The sequence below is a fragment of the Lissotriton vulgaris genome, chromosome 1_1 (assembly GCF_964263255.1).
Source record: "Lissotriton vulgaris chromosome 1_1, aLisVul1.2, whole genome shotgun sequence".
Classification (NCBI taxonomy): Eukaryota; Metazoa; Chordata; class Amphibia; order Caudata; family Salamandridae; genus Lissotriton; species Lissotriton vulgaris.
Window position 1 is genome coordinate 410,023,414 of NC_141685.1, and position 13,932 is coordinate 410,037,345.

Below are 13,932 nucleotides of genomic sequence, written 5' to 3' on the forward strand. Positions count from 1 at the left end.
TATTAAATACATATGATAGGTATTCACAACCTATTTTAATGGGGAGATCAGGTGACTGTTACACATTACGAGGGAGAGATGGTAATTAGCACCATTATTTTTTACACCTTTCTCATTTTCACATTTATTTGGGTTATGTCACTTTTTATTTTCTTGTCAATAAAGTGCAGATGATTACAAAGTGAGCACACTGGTGACTACCGACCAGCAGCTCTGTGGTGGGTGCTTAACTGAGGCACTTTCTGACCCGCCTCACATTTCACATATTCTCATATTTTTCATGATTAGTGTGCCAGTATCATCCTCAATTCTTGTGAATATTGGGACATGGATGTGGTTGAATGTTTTAGTCAAATAAATGTTATGTTATGTTATAGTGCTTTTATATAGCGCACGGCTACTCGAAAAGAGTGTCCCGGCGCTTTCCACCTGCAACTCAGAGTAAAAATAACACAACAGAGCAAGAACAGAATGAAAAACAAAAAAGAAAACAGTAAAAAACAGTAAAATGTACACACATGTGGGTTAGGACTAAAATAATGTAAGCATAGCCTTAGCCAGGAGGTACAGTTGATACCCAGTAAACTAAGAATGTAAAAGTGTTCTGTGTGTTAATCGCAATCAGGCCTTTTTGTTGAGTAGCTATGTGAGTGGAGGGCGGCCTGGTTTTGTATCCCTCTGATGCTCCCTATTTAGTCACATTTACTCAATGCCAGCTATATCATGAGAACAGTCCTCAAGACAGGGATTTGGAAGGCCAGGTAAAAGTGTTTGTCATTAAAAGACACCAAGGGGCAGAAATTAGAAGGCACTGTTAATAGCTTAAGGGAATGTAAAGTATGAAAACGAGAACTGCTAGATTTAGCCAGCTTTAAACAGGCTGTTTAATGGACGAGTTAAGACAGTAAACCTAAAACTTAATTTTGCAAACAAGGAAATTGTAGGCCAAAGTAATCAGTACCAGCATTTTCACTTGCAACTAAATGAAAAGTATTCAACGGAAGTTAGGTTTTCTAGGTAAAAAGTTTAAAAACATTATTTGTCATGTTATTCAGTCCCATAAAGTCTCTATCCTAGCACCATTTGCATTTTGATAGTGGACATCCATAGGTAAAGCTGGTGGTTACCTATACATTAGTGCATAAATAAAAAAACAAACGACAATCAGAACTTCTCGTAGCTCTGTATACAGATTAAACTGTAATTACAACAGGATTGCTATGGGGTTCACAGTGGCATATAAAGGGCTTGGTGTTTTAGATATTATTGTAAGGAAATTCTAGGTTGAGAATAGGGATTGAATTGTAAATAAAACATTAGTTTAGTGTAGGATGATGATGGGAAATGTATTTAAAACATGAAATGCAAGGCTAACCAGGAAAACCAGAATAAAGCAAAACATTGCACTGAAAATAAAACTAACGAAAGTACATAAAAAAACATCAGATGCAATCTCAAGAACTGGAATAGAAATCCTGTCAACAGACCTCGTCAAAGTGTGGCTAAGGACTCTGCTAAAGATTCTAGTGCAAATTTAATAACAGTATCTCAAGGAGGTGATACACTGTAGAAAAAGCAATCCTTATCCATGCAGGATTGGCTACTCTTAAGTTTGAGTCATTGTGAGATGAAAAGATATATACAATTTTCGAAATATCAACATGCAAAATAAAAATCAAAAAAACATACTTGTATTCTCCATATTTTAGAGAGCTCATCTAAAGATAATTTACTGCCCAACAGTTCAATAATTCCTTTTATCCGATCACAGTATTGAGCTTGGTCTATGTTACCTATGGAAAAAGATAGAGAGGTAATTTCCTTACAAAATCTTTTAAAAGAACAAATACAATCATGCAGTGCTGTAATGTGGATACAGGAGCATGGGAATGGAGCTGAAGAAACATTACAAGAACAGCAACATTTAACAAAGGACACTGTAAATAACCACGCTTAAAATTATGCACTTGGGACTTAAGTAATCTAATTGTACTTTTATAAACGAAAGTCAGGAGAAGAAACTTTTTTCTTGTTTAAGGGCATAATCACTTCAACCTGAGGGCACTCAAGAAATATAGAAAAAGGAGAATATAAAAAAATAAAACTGAAAAGACAAACCAGAATCAAATAAAGTAATAGGAGTAATAGGAGTAAATAAACCTGAACAAAAATGAAAGGAGAAAGAAAAACACGACAAGTGAATGCCAAACAAGAATGGAAAAGAAAATAAAACAGTCACAGGAAAAGTCAACAGGCGTGACCCGTCACTTAATCCTTCTCTAAATAATGGTATGCCTATCTGTGGTCATGCGGGTCAATGAACAACAGTATAAAAAAAATTGAAGATGCTCTATGGAGTGAACAGCTTTGTGCAATGAGTGGGTTCCTGCCCCAGAAACAGAGGATATGGTGAATCCTTTGGAGCAATGACTAGTCAAAGAGGTTCGTTGATCACTTAAATGTCAGCACTCACTAAAGAACGCTTAGTGAGGCGACATACCAATGCAGTGTTATTTTTTACTGTTCTGCAATGGTTCAGCATAGTAAAAACTCATTGTCTGCCTGCAGATCTGAGCTTGGTGCTAAACCTGGCTGTTACGGTACACCCACAATTCGCAAAGCCTTGTCGAGGAGAAGAGTTAAGAATGTGGAAGTATGAGAAACAAAAAAAATGACAAAAATATGAATGGAAGTAATCAATTTAGAGGGGGAGTGAAAGGGAAGACGGGGATTGAAAAGACAACACAAGGAAAGCATAGAATAGGTGGAAGCAGGATGGTCAGAATAAGCAATAAGGAGGAGACAGAGCTGAAGACTTAAAAGGACAGAATGGCGAGACCATACACACGCTTGGCATCCCCCCAAAAAGCATAACACTGAAAATTGAACTGCTGAACCTGGAGAAATTAGAAGACAAAATACTGGCAAACACAAGTCATGTCAAAGATATTACTCACAAGTAGGTTAACCGGGACTCTACACTTTTTTTTTTTTTTTAAAGAGTTGTCCTCCTATTTTTTTCTACTTTAATTAAAGGCAAACCAAAGCAGGGGACAGCAGGTGCTTAACAAAGAAACAGAAGAAATGAGGAAAGAACAGCAAGCAGTAAATATTGCAATTTGATTTCAGCCCCAGGGATGGTAGGGGGTGGGGTGGTGGGGCTCAGAAAGACTATTGCACCTGTGAGCCGAAAGACTATTGCCCCCTTCTGGGAAAGGGGCATGACCCTATGCCACGGTGGACCATTACCACCCCCTTTATTGTTTTAATGTTAGATTCCTGGTGGCAAGTGGAAGTGGACTTTCTTACACCCCCATCCACTTCTGGGAAGGGTGGGAGGCAATATTTGGTGAGGTAAAATAAAAAGGCAGGGCATAGCCATGCTGAAGGATTTGTACAACCCATCTGACGGACGTAATGGATCACCAACTTGGGAGGAAATAATGGATCTTACCCTCAACTGGATAGGCACTAGGAGCAGACTAAAGCATTTTGGTGGCTGTTGAAACCAAAAGGCGAGACCCATTAAAAAACATATCCATGTGGAAGGCAAGTATATCACCAGAAAAGCCTGTGGAGCCCATGCACATGTATAAACTAAGTACAACACTGGTGCCAACTCCCGTCCCCAGGCAATCACTAGTATCGAAGCCAGTGTGGATAACTTATTTTGTCTGTCTCTTATCTATCATGAATTGTCTGTACCAAAGGGGCCCTAAGGTCTTTCGGGGCCACTGGCAAGATCTCACTGGCCACGTGTATAGTGACCAAGAAAGGAAACCGTAGTAAGCAACCACACTGCTAGACTAAAAAGGAAAACACACACTTGCCAAAAGCCTCAATCCTCTCGGCCTCCCTACCAGGGGGAATAATGGGTATTAACTGGGATTCACTTTACTGATTGAGGCCTGAACCAGAAGGTTCTCTGGAGTAGGATGTGTGGTAAGAGATTCAAGTTGGCCAAGAGCCAGTCTGAGACACCAGGCCACCTATCAATTTACCTGTGGGCAGGAATAGAAATGAAATCACATAAAATTAAATGAAGATTTGCAACACACACTAATACCCAAGGGTGCCTAGGAGCCGCGTCACTACTATATTGGCTAACCAGAAGGGAATACTGGATTAATGCACTCAGGCTAGTTTTTGAACAGCCAAGTTTTTAAAAGTTTGTGGAATGCCAGAAGATTGCTTTCCTTCTCAAGTATCAAAGGGAATGAGTTCCACAAGCTAGCAGTGCCCGCACGAAACTCCCTCTCCCCTCCCCCTTAATGAGGCAGTTTTAGCACTAGGGATTACAAGATTGGAGGACGCCGCTAACCAAAGCTTCCTCTCTGGGATGTACCACCTGAAACTCTGTTAAACTAATCGGGGCAACGTCCATGTGAAACGTTAAAGGCGATACAGAGGGCCTTGAACTCGTTTCGTCCTTTAACGGATAGCAAGTGCAAAATTGGGAGAGCTTGAGCACTGCATTTTGGAGGACCTGCAATTTATTGAGGTATCGGGATTGTATATTGAAAAAAAGGCCATTGCAGTAATCAATTTTAGACACGAGAAGTGCCCCAACTTCAGCATTCTGAAGCTCTTATGGAATAAAAGTTAATATTTTCCTGAGATATTTAATCATGAATAACAGGAAGAGGTCGTCGCATTGTTTTGCCCCGAAGGACAGCTTGGTGTCAAAGTAAACTCCTAAGTTTTTCACCTTCGTGACTGAGTAGGGGATTTCTCCCAGTTCATCTGGCCCCCAACTTGCTATCCAGAAGGCGTTATTGCGTCCAAAGAGAAGCACCTCAGTTTTACCTGTTTTTAGCTGCAGGCAGTTTTGGGACATCCAATTACCAACTTTACGCATACAATCGTGAAATCTCAACACGGTGTTCGTTAGATCCCCGGCAAAGGATGCCAAGATTTGCATGTCGTCAGCATATGACACTATCTTGAAGCCGAAGGACTTTATAGGTGAGCGTAGGGGCGTGACGGAGGTTAAAAAGGGTCGGACTCAGTGAGGAACAATGCGGCACCCCGGAAGGAAAACTGTAACGTGGACTTGTATCCCCGCCCAAGCTCCACCAGTTGCTCTCTATCACTGAGAAAAGACTTCAGTAGAGCCAACGTCTATCCCAGGGAAAAGAGACAGCTGATAAGATCGTGATTTACCATGTCGAAAGCCGACGAGAGGTCCAGCAGGATCAATGCCATCTCTCCGCCTCTTATTTCCTCTCTTCTTTCCTCTGACACATTGATCAGAACCAACTCCAAGCTATGTAGACTTCTAAAGCCATATTGAGAGCTATCAAGAAGTTTATTTTCATTAATAAACTGGGTAAGCTCTATATTCATGGCCTCCTCCATGATCTTGGCCGGAAGAGGCAATCTGGAGAATGGCCTATAGCTGTTCGGGTCTGTATTGTCCAGATTTAATTTTTCCAGCAACAGGAGAATGGATGATCTTGTGCATTGTAATGGAAAATATCCCTCGGAAAACATACTGTTAAAGATATCTTTGAGGTAATTAGCTGTGACCTCAGGAACAGAGTGGAGGACTTTTGAGGGGCACTGGTCCCAGGGGGATCCAGCTCTCATCGGATTAAGAATTTTCATGAGCTGTAGATCCGGAATTAGACTAAAGGTATTAAAGCTAGGGATGGTAACTACTGGAATGCCTGAACCCCTTTAGTCCCTCCATGGTAGTGGGGGAGGGTCCCTTAGTGCGCATTTTTGCTTGAAAGGAATCTGCTAGTAACTTGCAGAATTCTTGTTCTACACCTGTGTTTATTTGTAAGGGGAGTTTACTCAGCTTCTAAACTGTATAGAAGAGTTCATTGGAGGTATTTAGGGAAGTCCTAATTTTAAAAGAGTCTTAGCATTTTTTAGTGGTTAAAATATTTGTTTTGTGCTCCATGATAGCTTTTTTTTTTTTTTAAGTGAAGGCGGTGGTTCCCGCTCAGCTGCTGTTTCTGGGCCAGTGTTGAACATTACCTCTGAATGATCGTACCATGCTAGAGGGATAATAGAAGAGATTATAATGTACGGGTTATATGAAAATATGCCATCTAAAGCGTGGCCAGCATTATGGGTAGGGCTATTCACTAGTTGTGTGAAGCCTGCACTTACCAAAAGATCGGTGAAGGCAGCAGTGTCTTTAGCTGCAATGTTTTTTAGGTGGAAGTTAAAATCCCCATGGATGGTAAAGTCCGGATACAAAACTTTAAGGTCCAGCAGTTGACTGCTGCTGTATAAAAAAGCACCATCTTGCTCAATTTCCTGGCGAGAAGAGTGGAACACAATCCGCCTGTATAAGATAGCTTTAAAAAAATCCAGCACGTCTTGCCGCAAGTTGCTGTAAGGAATTCAATTAAGCTCCAGACTTCTGAAGTCATTAGTGAGGCAAACTGCCAGTATCAAACATTGCCTACGAATCACTTGAGCAACGTAAACATTGAGAGGAAGCATCCTGTCCACACCTCTTGGCTAATACAATCGTCCTGAAGCTGAGATAAAGGAATAACATCAATAGCACAATACGTGCATTAACCTAACCCTCAGGTTACACCGTGCCTAGCCCTGATGAAAATCCCATAAATACTGACTGGGATTGGAACCGTGTTGGCATTTCCTGTATTTTGCCACAATGGGTTTTCAGAAAATTATGGACCTCTGGAGAGGGCGCATGATGTAAAGAGCACCACACAGAGTAGTAGTTGCCCGTGTGGTTGCAGTTTCCCATAAATACGCCAAGTTAAAGGGCCTCTTAGGAACTGCTTAGTATCATTACGAGTTGAATTAATTACGCATGTGTAATTCTATTGAGTTTTTTGTATTCTGTTTTCTCACGTTTTTGAAATTTGGCAAGCACATTTGAATTTTCATATTAATTGATTTTTTCAATATCCCTTTGTATTCTTTCATGCATGTCACATGTGTTGTATTTGTGATGTATTCAACTCAGAAATGCGAGAAATGTTTACAAACAATGTGTGGAACATGCAAAAGAATTAGGATTTAAACACTAAAAACATATGAACTTAACAATGTTTTTTGACAGCCAAAATAAATAGCGGTATACAAATTGATAGCCAGGTTGACTCTTTTTTCTCTTTTACATGGTATAAACAAGCACTGGCATAGCCAATAGGTCTTGCCTTTAGAACTTTATAAGTGTTTAGCCAGGCAACACTTGATGTTGTTGCACCAAGGAGATTGTGCTGAATAACTAAACACTTATAAGGTCCCAAAGGCGAGACCTATTGGCTATGCCAATGCTTGTTTTCTCGGTCTACTTCAATGCAGACGAGATCTGTTTCTGTGCTACAACAGATAAAGATGAGGGTGTAGCTCTTAGGCCCCTGAGCTATACATTTTAAAGTTTAGCCTGAACGACCAACTTAACTTTAGTGTAGCAGAGTCTGCAGAGAGGGAAGACAAACTATATATGAAAAAAGAACATCACGTCTGTCAGTGGATCTGTGTAGTTTTCCCACATTTCAGCAAGTTTTCAATAGTTCCAGAACAAGTATATGAAATGATGCTGCTCAATGTGCAATGACACGTCCACTGAAGTAGGGAGTAGGTAGTGAGAAGTGTCCTCTGGTAACTTCCTGGAACAGTCAGGCGTATTCAGTTGAATGGGGCCTGAGAGGCCTGGCTCCTGAAGTGTCTTCAAGTCATGGGCGCAACAGTTCCTGTGGCTAAAGCTTTCGATAAGAAGTGGAATACCTGGCATAAGAACCGCACAGCGTAATGGTTGCTAGAGGTGGCGCTGAGTAGTAAGATGTAGTGTTCAAAAGCAAAGCGGCACAGGGTCAGACTGATTTGCATATGGCCATGTCTGAACTGGGGTGGCAGAGTGGGCTAAAGAACGGTGATGGATTAAACCCAGATCTGTTGACCTCCCCCTTTTGTACCGCTTTGTTCGCCATAAGTTGGCAGGGTATGCTCAGACGTGAGTCCTTTGCTCACTTTGGCACTGGATTCAAGCAAACCTGGCTGAAGACGGCTGTAATGCCAGAAACCGGTCCTAGGAAGCTTGTTTCTGGTCCAGGGAAGGCAGTTCGGGATGGATTGTTCCCATGAGACACAGGGTCAGACTGATTTGCATATGGCCAGGTCTGAACTGGCGTGGCAGAGTGGGCTAAAGAACGGTGATGGATTCAGATGCTCCATCCATCACCACCCCCTTTTGTACCGCTGTGTTCAAAAGCAAAGCAATAAAATATCTGCCTTGTTGCTAATGGGACCTGGCACTCATGTCTGGCTTCAGGAGTGCCATTAAATGGGAGAAGGATTGCACAGCATGGTGGTTGCCCGTGCACTTGTTAAGTAGCAGCCTAAAATGCAGTTGGTGGACAGGGATGGGACATTTACATCTGCCAGCATAACTTGGCACCTTGCGAGGTTGACTGCTGTGCATTCTTGTAAGCATACACAGTGGATGAGGAGCCCGGAAGCAGTTGCAGATTTGGCCATTACATGCCGAGCCCAGCCCAGCACTTACCTTTCCAAGCATCCAAAGTACACTGGGCCTGGTGGTGGACGTAGAGTGTAGCCTCAGTGAGGCTTCCTTGGCCTTTTAGTAGTTCTTAAACAGTGCTGTGCATCATAACCCTGCACTGTTCTCAAAAGCAGAACCGTCCTTTAGGTCATTGTGCAATGCCCACAAATATGATCTGTGCCTTATACCAGTGCAGACCACCCCTTGAACTCAATCTAGGCATCGTACTACCTCTCACTACACAAAAATAGGTGTGTTCCAAACATCTGAGCCATTTATTATATATCCGGAGAGTGCGTCATAAGTACAAATCTCTACACTATAACATTGCAGTGTTTGCAAAACTCGACTAGGCATCACACCCCTCCAGTTCTAAAACAGTCTTGTGCTTCTAACACAATGTTCTTCCCAAAACAGTACTGCATTACCATGTGACACTGCAGGACACATCCCAGAACAGAGCAGTGAGTCATTAATGAGTAAAAGAAACCAACAGCGCCCAATGCCCTCTTCTGTCTAATTGCTACAACGCCAAGAAACCACGAAAAAACTTAAAGGAGACACCTTCAGAAGCTAACCATGCACGGTTTAAAAGGAAAACAAGCGTCCGCGGAAAGTAAAAAGTTAAAAAAAAAAAAAAGGCGAGACCTAAAAAGCAACGGGTGAAAGAGGAGGATACCGAAATGGTTGGGGAGACGTGTGTAGGCTGCAGCAGTAGGGACATCCGAGGGGGGGAGAGAGGCGGAGGGGTGCACCGCGCGCGGTGCACGCGCGCTTGGGAGAGCAGTCTTCACTTTCCAAGTACTGCACTTGTGCTTGTGGCGAGCCGCTGCTCGCTTCTTCAAGGTGGATGCCGCCACAAGCACGAGTGCAGTGCTTGAAAAGTGAAGACTGATGGCTAAAAGCCCACCTAGAGATGCGCATGCGCGCTGCCTAGGCGAGACCTAAAAAGCTGCATTAGGACCTGGCGGTCTATACAGTAGTACCCCGTTAAAGGAATATTGGCTGGTCAGGGCAATTTTAAAAACCAGCGTTTCACAGTTCGGTACAGCTCGCAGGGGCTCAACGGAGACTTTCAGATGTTCCTGAGCAATAATTGCTAACCCTCCTCCCCTTTTTAGAGAATAATCTAATCTGGAGATGGCAAAGCCCGGGGCGTGGCCATGATGAGGTCTGGGTCAGATCCGGCATCTGCCCAGGTCTCTGTAACGAATGCCAGGTCCAGTTCTTGCAACTCTAAAAATTCTGAGAAGGCCAGAGCGTTTTTTTATCAATGACTTAGCATTGTCAAGCGTCTCTTTGAACCTTGAAACCTAACTTTGCAGGGGTTAAAACAACGGTTGTTGGTTTTGAGTTGGCTTGGGAAGTAGTAGTTGTGGTGAGGGGAGTATCTTTAATTTTAAGGTTTGTCCGAATAAGTTGACATTGAGAGCAGGGTCTTGAAGTCAGAGAGTCCTGATGTTTCAGTATAGGGCCGGAACAGTATTTACAAGATAGGGCTTTAACCAAGTGTCCATCAAGGTATCAATGAGGGCCTTGTTAAAAGGAAGCAAGGGTTCAGAAGTAAAAGTATGTGTTAGTGTGAATGTATGTGTCAGTGTGAATGTATGTGTCAGTGTGAATGTATGTGTCAGTGTGAATGTATGTGTCAGTGTGAATGTATGTGTCAGTGTGAATGTATGTGTCAGTGTGAATGTATGTGTCAGTGTGAATGTATGTGTCAGTGTGAATGTATGTGTCAGTGTGAATGTATGTGTCAGTGTGAATGTATGTGTCAGTGTGAATGTATGTGTCAGTGTGAATGTATGTGTCAGTGTGAATGTATGTGTCAGTGTGAATGTATGTGTCAGTGTGAATGTATGTGTCAGTGTGAATGTATGTGTTAGTGTGTGCGTGGGTTTGTTAGTGTATAGTTAAGTGTATGTCTAGGTGTTTACGTCCATGAAGAAGTGTGTGTATATGAGTCACTGAGTATATTAGTGTGTGTCTGTGTGGGTCAGTGTATGCATAGGTGTGTGCCTGGGTGTGTCAGTACATTTACTGTTCAGATTGTGAAATTACGGTCAGAAAGTTTGTTTTGGTCTTGAATAATGGCAGCTATAAATCCTGATCCTCAGGTGCCCTTAAGACTACCACTGCAGAGGAGGCACTTTCCTTTTCTTAGAGGCACAAGTGGGAAGGTAAGCCCAGCCTCAGAGGAAGTGTTAAGCCTACTAGTGGTTTCCAAATCCACGTACAAGGCATCATCTCAGTAGTAAAGTGGGAGGAAGTCATCCACATCACCATCATCTCCACAATACGGGGTTTATCCCTCCTCAATCACAGACAAAAAGATAATTGAGCCTCTGCTGCCATGTACACTCTGTTAAAAGTACCGATTGACAATCAGGATCCATGGCAACCTGTTGGGATTTCATAAGACCAAGCTGAAAGTCTGTCTTGCATTGGTATCAGAACCGGATCCACAGCCTCTGCAACGTGTAAGAGACCAGCACAGGATGAATTTGCCAGTGGAAACCGAAACGGCCTAACGTCATGTCAGAGTGAACTGGAAGTGAACCAAACATCTGCAGCATTGCGTCCTTGAAGGCTTCAATCTGCTCCGGAGGTGCCAATGGCCCAAGAAACCTATGAAACATTGATCAGTTGAGGAATTGGTTCTGGGACTGAAGACTGCAAAGGTTAACACCTCACATCATTGCACTCTTGCGCCTTCTCTTTAGGGTCAGAGAGATAAGATGGGGTGGAGTCCTCCTCCACTTTTTTATGTTTACATTTGGACTTCGATTTTGACTAATCAGATGAATTTGAGCACAAATTTGACTGACAGAATGTCTTGGGAGAGGGACTGAGCCCATACCCACAACTTGGAGCGGGACTTGCGTAAAGGCTGCAACTTTGTCTTGTGTTTAGTGACAAACAGCTTTCTTCACGGTACTGCATCACCTTAGGGTGCATAAGGGCACATTTATGACAAGACTAAAGAGTCATGGCTTGAGCCCTTACATGAAAGACACCTTGTGCGCATCTCTGACCAGCATCTGTTTTTCTGCAGTCACTGCATGATGTGGGTGGATATCATCCCCTAACGCTGAAATCCACTTTCAGAAGTTTACTCAGGCCAGCAAAATTTGGAGTGTCACTCCAGACCGGCATTGGAAGGTGTGGAATAATGCTTGTATGTGGCTCTGCTCCATCATTTCCAGGGTAGTAAAAAGCAAACATGGAGCTTCACAAAGCCACCCAACGGTTCCATGGGACCACTGCTGAAGAAAAGGCTCCGGATCTATATGAGCACTTGGGAAAAACTTCTACAGTGAGGAATCTGCAGGAAAAAGAATGTATCTGAAACACATTTTCTGCATCCAATCTGGTGCGAAGCGATATTCAAAACATGATGAATCTGCAGGGAGAGCTATCCATCAGATGAAACAGAAATAAGAGTAAAACCAGAAACAAAACCAAAACAATGAGGGAAATAAAGGTGGGTAGGAAGAAATAACATGCTTGCAAATAAACAAGTATGAAATTAAAGCGGAAGCCACATAAATGTAGAGCAAATGACTCACCTTCTAAAGCTATCGACAGAACAGAATTTTCTACAAGCCAGTCTAATAATCGGTCTGTATCAATTGCATTCTTCACAGACTTCGATAAAGTGCTGTCTTCTATTAATTTAGTAACCTAATAAAAAACATTACATTTTTTCAATATTTTACAATAATCACCTTCATTAAATCAAAAAGACAAGCTGGTCCTATTAATTTTACCCTACAGTATGTCCCTTCTATTGCCAACATGCAGCCAAGCATCTGCTTTTTTATTAAACGTTAAAAACATTTTATGATGTAAAAGACATAAAACTACATGCAACCGAAGCAAATGGGCAAATCCATACATTACACAGATATACCAAGCAAAACTATTCATGATTATCAACAAAGTAAAAAAAATATTTTTAACTTCAACACAATAGGCATTTTATTAGTCATGGTCAAATCACTACTAACACTTTACTTCATAACCTATTTCATAACATTTTTAACATACTTCCTAAATGCAGTATTTCCCTCAGGCCTACAGTGCAGGAAAATATTTACTGAATCATGCCAGCAACAGTTGGATTATAGGAATTACATTCTCATTACAGAGGGTTACTGGTTAGATGAGGTAAATGCAGTTTGCACAAATGACATGATCTGTCAATTTCATCATCTTGAGAAAGCCATTTTTTTAAGCCGGGTATCCATTTCTTACCTATAAATTCACTATGTAACGGAGTTAAAGATTTCTTTTTTAATTTCTACCCAGTTTAGAGTGGTCCTAAAGCGAGCAATTATGCAGTATAACAACAAGGTCAGATATCTGCGTGAAACTTGTCTTTTTAGGTCTCGCCTATTAATCCTGCAAGAGATAATAGGCGAGAGTATAGTGAGCAAACCATGGTTCAAACCATCGCGGATTTCGTCCAGTTCATGTGGTGCACTCAGCCGGAACGCACGTCCACATCAAAGCAATCAGCCTCCCTCCCACAGGCATCTGAAGGTTCCCCCAGCATGCGCTCGGCCTCAGGCATTTCTCCTCCCCCCTAATTGCTTTCACTTTCACGGCCGCGAGGCTGTGAGCTTCTCTTCAAAGGAATCCGCTCCCCCGCCCCCCAGCACAAAGGAATGCGCATTTCCCGGCCGCTTTTCATTATTTTCATATATATTATGCCCTCTGTTAGACTCGTTTTTTGTGCCTTTCTGCCCCCTGTCAGACTCTGTTTCCCCTTGTTTTGTGCGCAGCCCACCGCGCGCGCAGCCAATGCTAGTTTTCATTGTTACGGTTTTACTTTGTGGGTCTAATATAAAACCGTGACTCCGCTAGCACGCGCTGGGAGAGGTCTTCGTGAGACAGAAGAGTCTGTCCGTTGTAACACTCGTGCTGGTAAACACGAAGCCATTGTTCTTTGCCGGCGGCAGATGCGAAGCTGAAACCAAATGACGTAGGAAAACTTCTACATTCCTCTTAGTAGAGAATGAGACATACATTCATTGAGGCTGATATGTAACACATTTAGCTATTCGTAGTATTAATTCATGTTCTTAGTTTTTCCCCTCTGCTAACCTCATAATAACACTCATAGTATTCTGAAACACGTGCAGTGTATGAATCTCGCCATTTCCTCCTTTCATTTTTGTTGATACATTGAATGCATTTGAGCCTGTGATAATGACGAGCACAGTACTAGGCGGTATGTGAAACACGCAGCACTATTAGTCCCACTAGAGAAGTGGGCTTTTTCCCTGACAGCATCACTGCTCTTCTGATATATTCGCTCTGTGTCACTGTTCAAAATGACCAAGTCACGAAGAAGGCCACGGATAAGGATCAATTATTTGACTAACAGTTCAATCCAGCACTGCACTAAAAACACGAGACGCAGACTGTAG

The 13,932-nt window shown here is 42.3% G+C and overlaps 1 protein-coding gene across 3 annotated transcripts in view; it reads right to left on the bottom strand.

Moving 5' to 3' along the window:
* USP24 (ubiquitin specific peptidase 24) overlaps positions 1-13,932 on the bottom strand; it is a 1,909,144-nt gene that overhangs the window by 1,628,005 nt on the left and 267,207 nt on the right. For all 3 annotated transcript variants that reach the window (XM_086952711.1, XM_086952716.1, XM_086952707.1), the window contains exons 11-12: positions 12,067-12,181; positions 1,690-1,793 (exon numbers count right to left, since the gene is read on the bottom strand). In XM_086952711.1, the coding sequence (XP_086808837.1) occupies positions 1,690-1,793; positions 12,067-12,181 (219 nt within the window). The remainder of the gene's footprint in view (positions 1-1,689; positions 1,794-12,066; positions 12,182-13,932) is intronic.